The sequence below is a fragment of the Macaca nemestrina genome, chromosome 9 (genome assembly GCF_043159975.1).
Source record: "Macaca nemestrina isolate mMacNem1 chromosome 9, mMacNem.hap1, whole genome shotgun sequence".
Lineage (NCBI taxonomy): Eukaryota > Metazoa > Chordata > Mammalia > Primates > Cercopithecidae > Macaca > Macaca nemestrina.
In genome coordinates this window covers 143,157,729-143,174,516 of record NC_092133.1, presented here as the reverse complement: position 1 = coordinate 143,174,516, position 16,788 = coordinate 143,157,729, and the positions used below count along the sequence as shown (strand labels likewise).

General features: G+C 48.0%; 1 protein-coding gene across 10 annotated transcripts in view; it reads left to right on the top strand.

Moving 5' to 3' along the window:
• Positions 1–16,788, top strand: part of LOC105490806 (WD repeat domain 37) — a 121,683-nt gene that overhangs the window by 29,621 nt on the left and 75,274 nt on the right. For all 10 annotated transcript variants that reach the window (XR_011608400.1, XM_011756711.3, XM_071070549.1 and 7 more), the window contains 3 exons: positions 1,692–1,763; positions 8,383–8,427; positions 10,719–10,795. Coding sequence is in view for 9 of the 10 variants with exons in the window: in XM_011756711.3 (XP_011755013.2) it covers positions 1,692–1,763; positions 8,383–8,427; positions 10,719–10,795 (194 nt within the window). In the remaining variant the exon portion in view is untranslated. The remainder of the gene's footprint in view (positions 1–1,691; positions 1,764–8,382; positions 8,428–10,718; positions 10,796–16,788) is intronic.

Genomic DNA, 16,788 nt, shown 5'->3' with positions numbered 1-16,788 from the left:
TGGAATTGATTTAACTTAAATGTGTTGAGGAATCAGTATTCCAATTATTCGTTTTCTTTTTTTTTTGAGATGGAGTCTTGCTCTGTCACCCAGGCTGGAGTGCAGTGGCGCGATCTCGGCTCACTGCAACCTCCGCCGCCTCCTGGGTTCAAGCAATTCTCCTGCCTCAGCCTCCCGAGTAGCTGGGACTACAGGCGCCTGCCACCACGCCCGGCTAATTTTTTTTTGTGTGTGTATTTTTAGTAGAGGTGGGGTTTCACCGTGTTAGCCAGGATGGCCTCAATCTTGTGACCTTGTGATCTGCCCGCCTTGGCCTCCCAAAGTGTTGGGATTACAAGCATGAGCCACCGTGCCTGGCCCTCTTTTTCTTTTTCTTTTTTTTTTTTTTTTTTGAGACGGAGTCTCGCTCTGTCACCCAGGCTGGAGTGCAGTGGCCGGATCTCAGCTCACTGCAAGCTCCGCCTCCCAAGTTCACGCCATTCTCCGGCCTTAGCCTCCCGAGTAGCTGGGACTACAGGCGCCCGCCACCTTGCCCGGCTAGTTTTTTGTATTTCTTAATAGAGACGGGGTTTCACCGGGTTAGCCAGGATGGTCTCGATCTCCTGACCTCGTGATCTGCCCATCTCGGCCTCCCAAAGTGCTGGGATTACAGGCTTGAGCCACCGCGCCCGGCCTGCCTGGCCCTCTTTTTCTTATCCATAGCCACGTGTGTTTCTGATTTGTAGATGTATTTGACTTTTTTTCCACAAGTGGAGTACAGCTGAGGGGCAGTGCTGTGGTACTCACTGAAAGTGAACACTACATGGGCACGTAGCCAGCAGTGGAGGCTGATGGCCTCCCCCAGCCGGAGTTTGCCCACAGAGTCACAGGGGCAGAGTGTGGAAAGTGACCCTTTGTTTTCTCTAAAAAAAGATATTTTATGAAAGCTGTCTAAGGTGGTATAATACCCCTTCAGATAAAAATTGCTCATATTAAAAATGGTGCTCATTGAAAATGCCGTCCCAGCTTGTGAGACGTTAATCACTCACTGGACTCTGCTTTTTAGAGGCAGAAGTGAATGTGATAAACCACTTGATAGCAAAGAAAGTTATTGCTTCTCTTTGAAACTGTTTTCGTGGATGAGTGCCTTGGATTCTTTGGAAATCATAGTTTAAAAAAAAGAACAGAAGGGTCCTTTCTGATATTTCAGAAATTTCATTTGGCTAATTGGCGCTTATTTCTCAGATTTTTCCGTTAAATCTACTTAAAAAAGTAATGGCTATGGGAGAAGGGCCCGAAGATCCGAAGAAATGCTTATCTCAGCAGTCATAACTGAATTTGGATGCTGTTTGAATTTGAACGCTGGATGTTCTGGAACATTTTAATACTTTAATAAAATAATGAAACTGTGATGGAAACGACCTCTGTCTGTAATTTTCCAGCATGATGCAGCCAGCCTGATAGTAAAGTAGGAAATCGAGTCTCTGGTTGTCCATTAGCTGACTTCATGGCCTCAGACAGGTCACAGCTTCTCCCATTTGGGAAATGTTTTCTTTGATCAGTTGAAGTCTACAGAGTAATAGAATCAAAGGTATGAGAGATATCAGTGGTAGTGTAACTTCCCATTTTTAGAGTAGTTGTCTTATTCTTTCATTTGAAAAACTGTAAACTGATGATAGCTAAGTTCCGACTTCTTCATTTCCATCTTGCAGATCACACGGCTTTGCTGTGGAGCATAGAGACAGGGAAGTGCCTAGTCAAGTACGCAGGCCACGTGGGCTCAGGTAAGCACTGCCTAAGGAGTGCCGTAGCCAGAGGCCATTGCCTCCTCCAGTGTGTTTTTAAAATCATGCATGGTAAAGCCCGCTGCTACTTCGTAGGAAGCTTTACTGTTTCGGTTGTCAAGGGACAGTGTGGTTTGTTCAGAGACTGGGATAACTCTGTGTCTTGAGCTTGTATGGGCTCAATAACAGGGAAAAGCTTAACTCCCTAAACAATGTACATATCGTCTTAGTCTACATTTTATTTAATGTATATAAACCATATGTAGGAAATTTTGTAACTGAAATGTGTGCATTATTTATCACAAAGTATCTGTTTTAGAGATTTACTTTTGATGTAGTGATAACTTGGATGTATTCAATAAAGGATACTCCATGAATGTGCTTGCGTGCCTGTAGTTAATGCTGTCCACATAGTTAATGCTGTCCACGTAGTTAATGCTGTCCACGTAGTTAATGCTGTCCACGTAGCTCTTTTCTGCCTTTTCTTTTTTTTTTTTTTTTTTTTTTTGAGACAGAGTCTCGCTCTGCCGCCCAGGCTGGAGTGCAGTGGCGTGATCTTGGCTCACTGCAAGCTCCGCCTCCCGGGTTCACGCCATTCTCCTGCCTCAGCCTCCCGAGTAGCTGGGACTACAGGCGCCCGCCACCTCGCCCGGCTAGTTTTTTTTTTTGTATTTTTTAGTAGAGACGGGGTTTCACTGTGTCAGCCAGGATGGTCTCGATCTCCTGACCTCGTGATCCGCCCGTCTCGGCCTCCCAAAGTGCTGGGATTACAGGCTTGAGCCACCGCGCCCGGCCTTCTGCCTTTTCACTTAGAGCTGTGTGTGTACCAGTTTCCTGACCAGCTTTCGTTTCTGTTTCCTCTCGCACGTGGTATGTGGTTCCTTCCCCCGCAGTGCCCTCTTCACCTGCTCACTCGCCCTCCCTCACACCCTCCACACTGCCAGGCTGAGAGGTGGCATCACCTGTGTGCACAGAGGGACAGGTGTGGGTGGGGCCCGTGGCTCTGCGCACCTGTTTGCCCACCCCCAGGGCCCTGATGAGCTACAGACCCCTCCCCTCCCCTTTCACAGGACCTCCTCTCCTTCGGCCATTCCTGCTGTCACCGTGTCTTCTCTTTCTTGCCCTGGACTTTTCCTCATAGCATGTAGACAGGCTGGCACCTTTCCCGTGTTTGACGCCCTCCTCCGTGCTGCTTTCTTACCTGTCTTCCTCCCCTGGCATCCCACAGACTGGCTGGGGTGCCACAGTGTCATCTACAGTTTTCTAGCAGTGCCTGGTGTGTGTGTGATCGGTGCTCAAATGTAGAGCAAAATGCTGTTACAGGAACAAGCGCTGTATTTTTTCCTCATTCAAATTTCCTCTTCAGAAACATTAAAAAAATTAAATATATATGCATAGGCTAAAAACTTAAGACTTGAAAGTCGAAATGACTCCTCGATCCCTGGGCTGCAGAATGGATGTTGTGTTAGCAGGCATGAAATAACATTTATCTTGTACATCTCCATCAGAGCTCTTGGGTGAGCAGGTGCATTGTCAATGAGCCAGTTGTATTTTGAAAGTTGTAGGTCTCATTGGTAGGCTTAAAATACTCAGTCAACAATGCTGTCATCAGATGTGCTGTCATCCATGCTTTGTTGTTCCATTTATGGAGGACAGGTAGAGGAGATGTAGCATGATTCTTAAGGGCCCTAGGATTTTTGGAATGGCAAGTGAGCACTGACTTCAGCTGAAAGTCACCAGCCACTTTCGCCCCTAACAACAGTCAGCCTGTCCCTTGAAGTTTCAAAGGCATGGATGTCTCCTCTCTAGCTATGAAAGTACTAGACGGCATATTCTTCCAATATAAGGCTGTTTGTTTGCATTCAAAACCTGTTGTTAGAGTAACCATCTTCACCAGTGAGCTCAGCTGGATCTTCTGGAGAACTTGCAGCTTCTCCGTCAGCACTTGCTGCTTCACTTTGTACTTACATGTTGTGGAGACGGCATCTTAAACCTCATAAACAACTCTGCCAGCTTCCAGCTTTTCTTGCGCAGCTCCATCACCTCTCTCATCCCTCATGGAATTGAAGAGAGCCAGGGCCCTGCTCTGGATTAGGCTTCGGCAGAAGGGAATGTTGCGGCTGGTTTAATCAATCCCAACCACTCCAACTTCCTGTGTATTGGCTTGCTTATCATTTGTGTGTTCACTGGAATAGTGCTTTTACTTTCCTTCAAGAACTTTTCCTTTGCATTCAGAACTTGGCTGTCTGGTGCAAGATGCCCAGCTTTCAGCCTGTCTCAGCTTTTGACTTGCCTTCCTCACTAAGCTTAATCATTTATAGCTTTTGATTTAAAGGGAGCGATGTGCAACTCTTCCTTTCATTGGAATACTTAGAGGCCATTGTAGGGTTATGAATTGGCCTAATTTTAGTATTGTTTTGTCTCAGGGAGTAGAGAGGCCTGAGCAGAGGGAGAGATGAGAGAAAGGCTGGTTGGTGGAGCAGTCGTAACTCCCACAACATTTATTGAGTAAGTTTGTGGTCTTATGTGGGTGTGGTTTGTGCCCTCCCCCAAAATGACAATGGTATCATCAGAGATCACAGGTCACTATTAACAGATACAATAATTATGCAAAAATCCAAGGTCAAGGTGCTGGCAAAAATAAATTAAAAAAATGAAAAAGTTGGAAATATTGCAAGAATTACCAACATGTGTCACAGAGACATGACGTGAACACATGCTGTTGGGAAAATGGTGGCAATTAGGTCTTCGACACAGGGTTGCCACAAACCCTCAATTTGTAAAAAATCCAATACCTACAAAGCACAATAAAGTGAAGGGTAATAAAACGGGGTATGCCTGCATCCACACACAGGCGAGTACATACACGCATAGTCATTTCTGTTCTCTAGAGAGGATTTAATTTTCCCCTGGCCAGCAGATAGAGTGGATGGCAAACCTTGATTGACTTAAGGGTTGGTGGCCGGTGGGTTTCAGGCTTTAGGGGCTGTGCTGTTCTTCTCGCTCTCCCTTGTTCTAAGGGAGTTGTCCTTCAAGGATGTGCCTTCACAGGCCCCGAACTTTAGTTTCATCTGCCGGTACTCTCTGCGTTAGCTCTCAGAGGCTGCTTTCTGCTTGGTGTCCACCCTCATGCCCAGTTTAGGTGCTGTCAGTGCCTGGGGGAGGCGAGCAGCAGGCCTGCTCCTTCTGGGCTGCCTCTCCTGAGGGATCCAGCCTCAGCTCCCGTCGCAGCCCCTCACCTCTGGACTGCACCCTCGCTCCGGCTGGTCTCTGTGCCTTGAGGGAGTGCGTCAGGTAGGGGGGCCTCCAGTGCTTCCCTCTGGGGCCTCTGGGCTTCCGCGATGACTTAAAGCCTTTTGTTTATTTTTTGCTGTTTATCTGCAGCTTTTATAATTAATCCCAGTAGGGGTTTGAGTGGATCCATAGAGGCTGCCTTGTCCCAGCAGGAAGAAGGCTCTTCCTGTTCTTGTACCTGGCTTGTTTTTTGTTGGCTTTCCATTCTTCACGCAGGTTAATTTGACCTTCCTGTGTTCACCCACTCACCGTCACCATCTGCTCTTCTGGCCTCCAGTATTTGGTGTCTGTTTCTTCGCTCATCGTCTCTTTAGTTCTTTCTTTGTGGGTCTGTGCCTGTTTCTTCCAGGATGCCTCCTGCATTTAGAGAGGTGTCAGAGGGGAGAAGACGCCTGTGTTTCTGGCACGCTGTTGGGTTGCGTGTGTCTCTCCTCTTCCTCCTGGGGACTTGTGTTTGTGTTTTTCCACTAGGGGATTTTTTTGTTTTTTTTGAGACGGAGTCTCACTCTGTCACCCAGGCCGGAGTGCAGTGGTACGATCTCCGTTCACTGCAACCTCCGCCTCCCATGTTGAAACGATTCTCCTGCTTCAGCCTCCCGAGTGGCTGGGATTACAGGTGTCCGCCACCATGCCTGGCTAAATTTTGTATTTTTTTAAAATTTATTTTTAATTAATTTATTTTTTGAGACAGAGTCTCGCTCTGTCGCCAGGCTGGAGTGCGGTGGTGGGATCTCAGCTCACCGCAACTTCCGCATCCCGGGTTCAAATGATTCTCCTGCTTCAGCCTCCCGAGTAGCTGGGACTACAGGCACGTGCCACTACACCCAGCTAAGTTTTGTATTTTTAGTAGAGATGGGGTTTCACCATGTTGGCCAGGCTGGTCTTGAACTTCCAACCTCAGGCGATCCGCCCGCCTCAGTCTCCCAAAGTGCTGGGATTACAGGCGTGAGCCACTGTGCCCGGCCTGGGATGTTTTGATCTCTTAAGTTGACCTAACTAAAGGGAGTGGTGGGGCTGGTGGGAGTTGAGCCAGTACAACTCTACAAGGAGGTGGTTTGACCCTGAATCACACTCTGCCTCTTTCCTCTTGGGTCCTCTGAGCAAAATGCCCAGGGGCAGACTCCCCCTTCTGTCCCCCAGGAGGGAAAAACCAGTGAGGGTCCCAGTTTTGCTGTGTCTGCGCCTCTCAGAGGCAGAGGTGACGCTGGTGGTAGAGGTTGTTGTCCCCTTTGTTCTTCTCTCTTTAGATTTCAGCTTAAATTTTATGACAGTTAAATGTGCATGTGATGGAAAGAGCCAGTGTCTTAGACACTGGATGAAGGGTAGCCGTGACTGGCATCCCCATTTCTGCTCCCCTCATGGCTGCTGTGGATTGGATCAGGTGCCCATGGGTTCTGCTGCCACGCCTTTAAATCATGGCTCACAGTGCTGCCCTGACCTTCTTGCTCCAGCCCGCCTGTTGACCGTCCACTGTGGAAGGTGACCGGGGGTGATTGAGCTCTCTCGAGGACCTCATTACACCAGGCGTGGTTTCCATCCTCACCCCAACATGATTCTGTGCCGATTTTGTAAGATCTGGGGTCAGTTTTCACATTATTATGCCTGTGTGAGCAGTGCTGTGAAGAAGCTGCCTCCACAGCTCCCGTCACCATGTGCCTGCCCTCCGCCGCCTCCTGTGGCGCGGTGTCTTCCACCCACTCCTCACGGTGGCCCACCTTCATTTGTGATGAGCTGAAGGTTGGGAGAGACATAATAAAGTGAAAATTGATCATCGATCTTACCAAAATTTCTCATCGAAATTGGAAGCGTTAATACTATTTATTAGTGGTTCTAGTGATAATTTGGTTTTAGCTCCATTGAGTGCTTAAGTTTATTGCTTGTAAGTGTACACAGTTTCCACCAGTGGCTTTTGCCACAGTTGTCTGTGTTTTAATATTAATAATGAGGCTATCTTCTAGCATTTTTCATTTAGTTACTTAGAAAAATATAATTCTAATGGTATAGCTAGCAACATTTTGTTAAGGAGATCACCTTTTCAGATTTGGTAAAATTTCCTGTATGTTCTATGTTAGGGACGTGCATTTTCTTTACAAGGGATGGAAATAAGGGTTGGTGTCCCCACAGTGACATGAGTCAGCTCTTTGCTCTGCTGACTGGTGCCGACTGACGTAGCTCACCCCATCCCAATCTCTGTCATTTGCTTCGGGAAGATCCCAGGTGGGCAGTGTGGGCTCCAGACGAGGTCAGACCTGTGGAGCCGGGCTCTGTGTTCAGTGCTGACGTTTATGTGCGTGCTTGTGGTCCTGCTGACCACGTGTCAAGCTCTTCTGTCTACATTCAAGACAGGAGCAAGGGGGAAGGTGAAGTGCCAGGGTCTCACGCTCCTTTTTCAAGAAAATGATAGTTTCCTCAGACCTCTGGCTGGGCGCAGTGGCTCACACTTGTAATCCCAGCACTTTTGGAGGCTGAAGTGGGCAGGAGTTTGAGACCAGCCTGGACAACATGGCAAGACTCTGTTTCTACTAAAAACACAAAAGACCCTGTCTCTACTAAAATAAAAATGGCAAGACCCTGTCTCTACTAAAAATACAAAGAAACCCCAAACTAGTCAGGTATGGTGGTACATTCTTGTGGTCCCAGCTACTTGGGAGGCTAAGGTGGGAGGATCACCTGAGTCTCGAAGGTGAAAGCTGTAGTGAGCTGAGATCGCACCACTGCACTCCAGCCTAGGCCACCAGAGTGAGATTCTGTCTCATAAAAAAAAAAAAAAAAAAAAAAGACCTCTGCCAAATACCCCTTTTGTAAGGAGAGTGGGAGGACATCATAACCTGTATAACCCAGTCCTGATTCATTCTCTGAGGCTGGCAGAGGTTATACTTTCTGGGGCCTGGGGTCTCTACTAGTCACAGAACAGATTGGGGTCCTTAGGCTGGGAAGGAAGGTGGGTGGGGTGGGGCTTGTGTAACAAATGGTGTCTGCCACACTATAATTTGTCTTCACCTGTTGTCATAATTATGTTTTCTTTTTTTTAATCCTGATTTATTTTTAGCTGAAAATGACATCCTTGTCTATAAAAAGAACTAGATGATGAATATCCTTTTCCTGGGTCCTAAACTGGGGTGATTTGGTGGTTCGTACCTTAGTTGTTTTTATTGTGCCTCTGTTCTAATTCACACATTTATGTATAGTTTACCTGAGTGGAGGATCTAATGTTGAACTCATAGTTCTTTTAATGTTGACTTTGAAATACACGCTATAGCTAATAAATGTTGATAACATGTTTTTGTCACTTTAAACCTGTTTTTATCATATTTTTATTTTGCAGTAAATTCTATCAAATTTCATCCCTCAGAGCAGTTGGCTCTCACTGGTATGTTGATCTTTTTCTTTATTGAACAAAATGATAGATGGTCTTAAAACAACTATAAATATTCCTTTCTTATCATAGGAGAATAATCCATGGCTTTTATGAAAGTTAATCTTTAGTAGACATTTTATGAATTAAATGAGAAATAGATAAAGGAAAATATATTGAGCAGTACTTTCTAGAGATAGTAGTGGATAAGCAGTTGGTTTTATTGTGAGATGAAGATGGCTTCACGGTCTTCTTGAAGCCTTTCTGTACAGTATCGGCATGTTTGTTGTTCCCCGTGTGGTTCCTGTAGATGGAGCTCCTCGAGGCCCTGTGATTACCGTTGTGTTCCTTTAGATTGGATGCATCTGATACGGAGAAATGAGAAAGGTAGCACAGAGACACGGCAGGTTGCCAGAGTCAGCAGTTTTACTTCTTTCTGGGTAATTTACCTAACCCGTGGTAGCTTGGATTTGCCATAATTTCAGAGTAGTTTTAAAAACGTGCCTTCCTTGGTTGCTTTTGGAGGGTAGCCTTACAGTACTGAGGACTTTTCCTATGAGATTGTCAGACCCCCACAGATCCCCGTGGTAACTCAGGGACATTGGTGATGATCTCGAAGGATGTGTGTAGGCTTTCCGTAGACCAGAGGTCCTTAGCGCTTTTTCTGTAAAGGAATAAGCAGTGAATATTTTCATCTTTGTGGGACATTCAGGCTCTGTCGCCAGTACTGAGTTCTGCTCTTGCAGCATAAAAGCAGCAGACAGTGCACTGATGAGTGGACATGGCTGTGTCCAGCAACTTTATTCACAAAAGTGGGCGGCTGCCTGGGTTTCGCCTATGGGCCAGATTGTGCTCACCCAGGGGTAGAACACCGAGGTTGAGATGACTGGCAGCTTCACGCAGGTGGAGTTGTTTAAGAAGGAGCCCCAGTGACGAGTACTTCCAGTGTGTGATGCAGCGAGTCACGCGGTTTGGTCAGAGTTATTATGTGAGAGAGAAATGTGGTGGGAGGGTTAGACAGAGTCATTTTGAGCAGACCCAGACCACATAGCTGACTTTCACCTTCATACGTGTGTGAAGACTAAAGCAGACAAGGAGTTTACACCTTACGAAGTTGGCGGTTTGTGGGATGATTGGAAAGGGGGCAAGGAGACTGGTGGCAGTTAGATGTGTTCAGATTCAAACCAAAGGACTCGAAAAGAGGGTGGAACCAGACACATCCAGGAACTGACAAAGACTTGGAAACATGAGGTAATGAGCATAGAGAGGGGAGAGTTAGACTAGGAAATGTGAAGTAATGGGGATAGAGAGGAGAGTTAGACTTAGAAACATGAGGTAATGGGCATAGAGAGGAGAAAGTTAGACTGGGAAATGTGAGATAATGGGGATAGAGAGGAGAGTTACACCGGGAAACGTGAGGTAACAGGCATGGAGAGAGGAGAGTTAGACTGGGAAACGTGAGTAATGGGGATAGAGAGGAGAGTTAGATGGGAAACGTGAGGTAATGAGCATGGAGAGGAAGGTTAGACTGGGAAACATGAGGTAATGGGCATAGAGAGGAGGGTTAGACTGGGATTGGGCATGATGTTGATCTGAGGAGGAGTTGTAAGTCCAGGCAGTACATTTATTTGCATGAAACGTGCTGTGTCAGCTCAGAGCAGCTCCTTTAGGGAAGTTGGGTGGCAGTGAAGAGAAGATGGAAGCCAGCCTGCCTCCCGTGTGTGGGTGAGATGTGGCCATGCTGGTGTCCGAGGCCTGTTCTGTGCCCCACAGTGCTGTACTTTTGTCTTTCCAATCCTCAATAAAAGCGTTTCCTCGCAAACTGGCTGCTGAAAACAGAGCGGGACGGGAGCCGCACACATAAGGAGTGCTGATAGCTGCCTGGCCCATTGAAAGGCCGCATCTGTGTTGAATGGATGGAGATGAGTGTCGCTTTCCCGAACATCTCAGAGTTGATCGCAGCTCTGAGTTCTGATATGATAGGATTTCTTAGAGGTTAGATAGATGGAGAGGAAAATCTACTATTTGTACATTTTCTCTGAACTTCCAGGACTTCCTATGCTAGAATGAAAGGTGAAATAGTTTTTTAAGTGATCATTATTTCCTCAATTTTGGACATGTACTCTATTCTCAATAGCATTATGCAGTCTCAGAAAAGAGTTATTTAAGTAAAAAGTACATTCATCTCACTAAGTGGTCACTAAGCCGGAAAGGTCTGACTGCTGCTGCTCAGCCAGAGGGGCGGTGAAGAGCGCATTTTACCATGGTCTGTGCCTTGGGTAATTTTCCCCGATTTCTCTCTTCAGCTTCTGGAGATCAGACTGCTCATATCTGGAGATACGCGGTGCAGCTGCCGACACCCCAGCCTGTTGCTGACACTAGTGTAAGCACCTTTCCTTACCTGCGAGTGTGTAGGATGCTGATGTCTGCGAATCTGAGAATCCATTTATAATATCTGTCATGTACCGAATGTTTGTGTCCCCCCAAGTTCAGCGTTGAAGCCCTCACCCCCTGTATGGTCGAATTTGGAGATGGGGCCTCTAAGGAAGTAGTTAAGGTTCAGTGAGTTTGTGTGAGGTCCTCATAAGAGGAGACAGTGGAGAGCTCGCCTGTGTTCTCAGTCTCTCTGTCACTCTCTGTGTCATGTAAGGGCAGAGCCAGAGGGTGGCCGTCTGTAAGGACGACTCCGCACCAGAACCTGAATTGGCTTGATCTTGGACTTCCAGCCTCCAGAACTGTGAGAAAATGTTCTGTTTTTTATAAATCACCCAGTCTGTGGTATTTTGTTATGGCAGCCAGAGCAAACTAAGACAGATTTTAGTACCACAAAGTGGGGGGCTGCTAAAGAAATGCCTGAAAATGTGGACATGGCTTTGGAGCTGGGAATGGGTAGATGCTGCAGGCGTTTTCAGGTACCTGCTGGAGAAAGCCTCCATGACTGTGAAGGGCTTGTTGGCAGAAATACGGACATTGAAGATGGCTCGGGTGAAGGCTCAGAGAGGAAAGGGGAGAGCTGGAGAGAAAGCTTTTAGTGTCTTAGAGAATGCAAGTATCATAGACAGAATGTTGTGGAAAAGTGGATGTTGAAGGCTCTTCTGCTGAGGCCTCAGAGGAGGTGAGGGACAGGTTACGGGGAACTGGAAGAAAGTGATCCTCATTACAAAATGGCCGAGGACTTGGCTGAGCCGAGATCTTGTGAATGAAATGTTAAAGGTGCAGCCTGGTTGCTCTCCTTGCTTATAATAAAGTGCTAAAGGTCGGAGATACTCTGAAAGAGTTGTTACGGGAAAGGGGATAACAACTTGTAAGATTCGGGAAATTTCCAGCCTATGCCTGTTACAAAAAAAAGAGAAGGCCGGTTCCGAAGAGAACATGCAGGGTTTGTCTGAACAGCCAGTTGACATGGAGGTGAGTGTGGGTGGGAGCCACGGCTTTAAGCACCCACTGCAGCAGGATCCAGGACTGGAGATGGGATTATACCCAGAGACTCCGCCAGCTCAAACCAGAGGGGACATGGTGGGGACAGAATGAAGGAAGGTGTCAGACTGCTGGGATTCCATAGCACAGAAACCAGCGCTGCCTGGGCAAGAACCTTTACAACCCTTCAAGATGAGGGAAGAACGCCCCTGAAGGTGATTCTGAGGTTGGTAGGGCTGCAGCTGTCACCGCAGTTCCCAGGACAAGGGCCTGTTTCTTCCTTGGTTTCGAAGTGTGGGGGCCTCCTTGGTTTCAGGGCCAGGCTGCCGTGGTCCAGTGCTGTGGGGGTGGGGCTGCCAGGCTTAGCCAAGGGGGTGACGCCCCTGCCCCAGCATACTTGGAGGGTGGCGCATCCAGCCCAAGAGGGGCTCTCTGGAGCCTGAAGAGCTCATGGAGTTTGCCTTGCAGGGTTTTGGACTTGCTTGGACCCCGCCACCCTTTCCCTGTTGCCTCTTTCTCTTTTGGAAAGGGAACGTCTGTCCTGTGCCTGCCCTACTGTTGTATTTTGGGAACACGTAACTCGTTTGGGTTCCGTGGTTTACGGCTGGAGGGGAGCTCAGCTTCAGGGTGGGCGAATCGCACCCTGAGTCCCACCCATTCCTGATTCAGGTGATGTTTTGTTGAGACTTGGGACTTCACACCTTAGCACTGATGCTGGAATAAGACTTCTGGGGCTGTTGGGATGGGACGACTGTATTTGCCATGCAAGAAGGACATGAATTTGGGGGAGGCCAGGGACAGGATGTTCTCAACTGAATGTCTCTGTCCCCCAGAAATCTGTGTTGAAGCCCTAATCCCCAGTGTGGCTGTATTTGGAGATGGGGCCTCTAAGGAAGAGGTTAAAGCAAAATGAGGTAGTGGAGGGGCTGCCCTGATCCCATAGGATGAGTGTGTCAGAAGAGACATCAGACACTCACCCTTATGGCCGCCCTTATGTGCGCACGCTCTCTCTCTCCCCCTCTCCCCATTTCTCCGTTTTCTTTGTTTTGTTTTGTTTTGTTTTTTGAGATGGAGTCTCGCTCTGTTGCCCAAGCTGGAGTGCAGTGGCGTGATCTTGGCTCACTGCAACCTCTGCCTCCCAGGTTCAAGGGATTCTCCTGCCTCAGCCTCCCGAACAGCCGGGACTACAGGTGTGTGCTACCACACCCAGCTGATTTTTGTATTTTTAGTAGAGACGGAGTTTCACCATGTTGGTCAGATGGTCTCGATCTCTTGACCTCATGATCCTCCCTCTTTGGCCTCCCAAAGTGCTGGGATTACAGGTGGTGAGCCACCGTGCCCAGCCTCTCTATGCTAATATTAATAGAAGAGCCCCTGTGGGCATGCTGCAGGATGGCAGTGCTACACACCGGAAGAGGGGCCTCACCAGAAGCTGCACTGGTTGACACCTTCGTCATGGACTTAGAGTCTCCAGAACTGGAAAATAACTAATTTCTGTTGTTGAAGCCTCTTGGCCTGTAGTCTTATGTTTTGGTGGCCTGTGCTGACTGAGACAGCTCCTAGAAAGACGCTCCTTTACCTCCGTATGCATGCATCTGCTCCAGTCTTCCTTTCTACAGATAGTGAACGTTTATCATCACTCTCTTACAGTTTACGTTTGGATCCTGTTTCTGTTTCGTCTGTTTAATATTAGACATCTGGTGTATCTTTCATGGACTTTTATCATCACATCAGCTAATGGCCTGTATGACATCAATTTTATGTGGTTCAAATTTAAACATAGATAACAAAAGATGTTGTGTATTGAGAAGAATGAATTCATGTATTTATACCATAAATTTGTAAAATTCTTCACTTACTGTTTGCCTTGCGCTGTCTGTGGTAGCCCAGCACCCTATGTTTATGATCACAAAGAGGCCTGAATGTTTCTCTGAGTGCAGTTATCTCCCTAGTTTCAGTGACAGGCTAAACGTTAGTGGCGTGATCTTCCCGCATGCTCAGCCCTCACTGTGCGCCTGAACAGGTGGGAACAGCGCCAGGGCAGACAGCATAGATGATGTAATCGTCTAGAAGTTTTCATTTTGTATTGGGGTGTGATTGTTGCAAAGATGAGAGTAATCTAGTTTTAATATTTTCATCTTGGAATATTCCTTGAGTTTTCTGATTTGTGAACATTCTAAACTGTTCTATGAGGAGACAGTTAAGCAGTTAATAAATTACAGTGATAAATGAGTTCTCTTCAGTCCTAATAAAGGTTCTAATAGTTCATTTTTAACTGAATGTATTATGTATTAACATAGTTTTGTTCTCTTTGTGGAATTGCCAGACTATTCATTATGTAGTGCATAACACTGTCCACTAACATGCACATTTAGTGATGAAACAAGTGAAATGTGCGCTGATGGTGGGCGTGGTGGAGAGGTGAGGAGGGTGAGCATTGATGCTCAGGAAATTCAAAGGAGTTAGTGTATGGATTGTTTTCCAAATAAGAAAGACATCAATTTTATCAGAGGGAAGATTCATGTACAGTACTTACATTAAAAACACCTAATAGTTCACTTAGAATGTTCACTTAATTTTATTTTCTTCTTTACTACTTTGCTTGTGTTGGGTGAGTGCACTTCTCATGTTGATAGTTGCCACCTCAAGATTTGGGGCTGGTGTTGGGGGCTCTGAGTTAAAGACGAACCTCTGTGATGTGCCGTGACTTGAGCTGTCCTGGGAGCATTGCACTCACAGAGTTGTGTTGGGCCCTCCCTAAAAAAGAGGAGGCAGTGCAGCCTGTGGATGGCCAGGTCCCTGCAGAAACGGCGTGGGAGGTTCATTCCAGCACTGCTGGATGAAATGAGGCTCCTTAGGTGGAAAGCAGTTTTGTTTTCTGAAGCTTTTGCCAGCCCGTCTTGACTCTGATTTGCTTAGCAGTTTTCATTTTAAATTTTAACACAAACTCTAATCTGTTAAAATCTGTATTCATCTTGAATCATTATAGCTTTTGGACAGATGTCTTGTGTTTTAAAATTTGCATCTGCGAGTTTTGCTTGACATCCACAGTGTTGATAAGTGTTTGGGTGGCATAGTGGAAACATTTAGACCAACAGAATGACTGTCGCATGCGAGTTAAGTTACACCGAGTTACTCGTTTAACTTCGTCGGCCTTCTTTTTATCCTTTGAGGGGTTTACCCTGTGGCTGCTCCTGGCTCTTTGCTGTGCTCCCTCTGGAGCCGTTTTCCCAGCCACATGCAGTGCTGTCACCCGTCACCCCCGGCCTTCAAGGTGACGTCCTGACTACTCCCCTGCTGCAGCCTGTCTGGTGGCCTCTGCCAGCCTTGTGAGCCTGGGGCCCCCCGGCCCCCCCGTCCTGACTGAGCTGCACGTGCCACCCTGAACTTGCTGTCTCTGGGTGTTCCTTTCCTTGTGCCACCCGTTTCAGGAAACGTCCCTGTCTGTCACCCAGTGCTTTAGACCAAACACCTTTCCACGGTGTAAACACCTGTATTGTTCTCTTACTGCCTGTGGAAATCACCCTGTCAGCCACTCCTGCAGCAGAGGGCGCTTCAGTTCTTTCTTCCCACCCTACTCCAGGCCACCCTCTCTCATGGGCACTTCTCTCATCTCCTGTCCGTCTCCTCCGTTGTTTTCTGGGGCTGCCATAACAACGTGCCAGGGGCAGGGTGGCTTTTAAACAACAGATCCGTGTTCCCACAGTCCCAGAGGCTGGAAACCCGAGATGAGGGTGTGAGCAGGGCTGGTTCCTCCTGAGGCCTCTTTCCATGGCTCATAGATGGATCTTCTCCTGGGTCCTTTATCCCTCTGGGAGTGTCTGTGTCCTCATCTCTTCTTACAAGGACGTCAGTCCTATTGGAATAGGGTCCACTCTCCTGGTCTCATTTTATCTTAATCACCTCTTTAAAGCCCCTTTCTCCAAACAGCCACATTCTGTGGTCCTGGGGTGAGGACTTCAGCACAGGAATTTGGGTCCACAGTTCTGCCCCTAGCAGCCCCTTCCACCGTTCCCTCCGCAGTTTGTTCACACAGCACACACCTGGCATCACACCCCGCCCACAGCCGTCTGGTGATTTTGCATCACACGGAATGGAACCTGGCATCCTTTCCACAGTCTCCCGGGATTACACGAGCTGTCCCGATGCCGCCTCGGATTTTGCCTCCTGTAGCTGTTCCGCACATGGCGGAATGCTGTTCCTCAGCATGGGCGAGCCTTACTTAACCCTTCCTTTCCTCACATCTGACTCATGTGCAGCCTCATCAGAGAGTCCCTCCTCAGTAATTCTATGTAAAATAGCAGCCCCCATCCAGCTGCCCCTTGTCCTATTTTATTTTACTTCATAGAACTTACTGCCGCCTTACTCTGTGTGGCCATGTTGACGTGTGTGCCCGTGCTGCTCTGCATCCATGTGATACGTGTTCCCGTGCTGCCGTGCGTCCCCGTGACGTGCGTTCCCGTGCTGCCGTGCGTCCCCGTGACGTGCGTTCCCGTGCTGCCGTGCGTCCCCGTGACGTGCGTTCCCGTGCTGCCGTGCGTCCCCGTGACGTGCGTTCCCGTGCTGCCGTGCGTCCCTGTGACATATGTTCCCGTGCTGTTGCGCGTCCCTGTGACGTGCGTTCCCATGCTGCGGTGGGTCCCTGTGACGTGTTCTCGTGCTGCTGTGCGTCCCTGTGAGGCGCGTTCCCGTGCTGCGGTGCGTCCCTATGACCTGTGCTCCCCTGCTGTTGTGCGTCCCGGTGATGTGCGTTCCTGTGCTGCTGTGCATCCCTGCGACTTGTGATACCGTGCTGCTGTGCGTCCCTGTGACGTGCGTTCCCGTGCTGCTATGCGTCCCTGTGACGTGTAATCCCATGCTGCTGCGCGTCCCTGTGACGTGTAATCCCGTGCTGCTGTGCGTCCCTGTGACGTGTTCCCGTGCTGCTGCGCGTCCCTGTGACGTGTTCCCGTGCTGCTG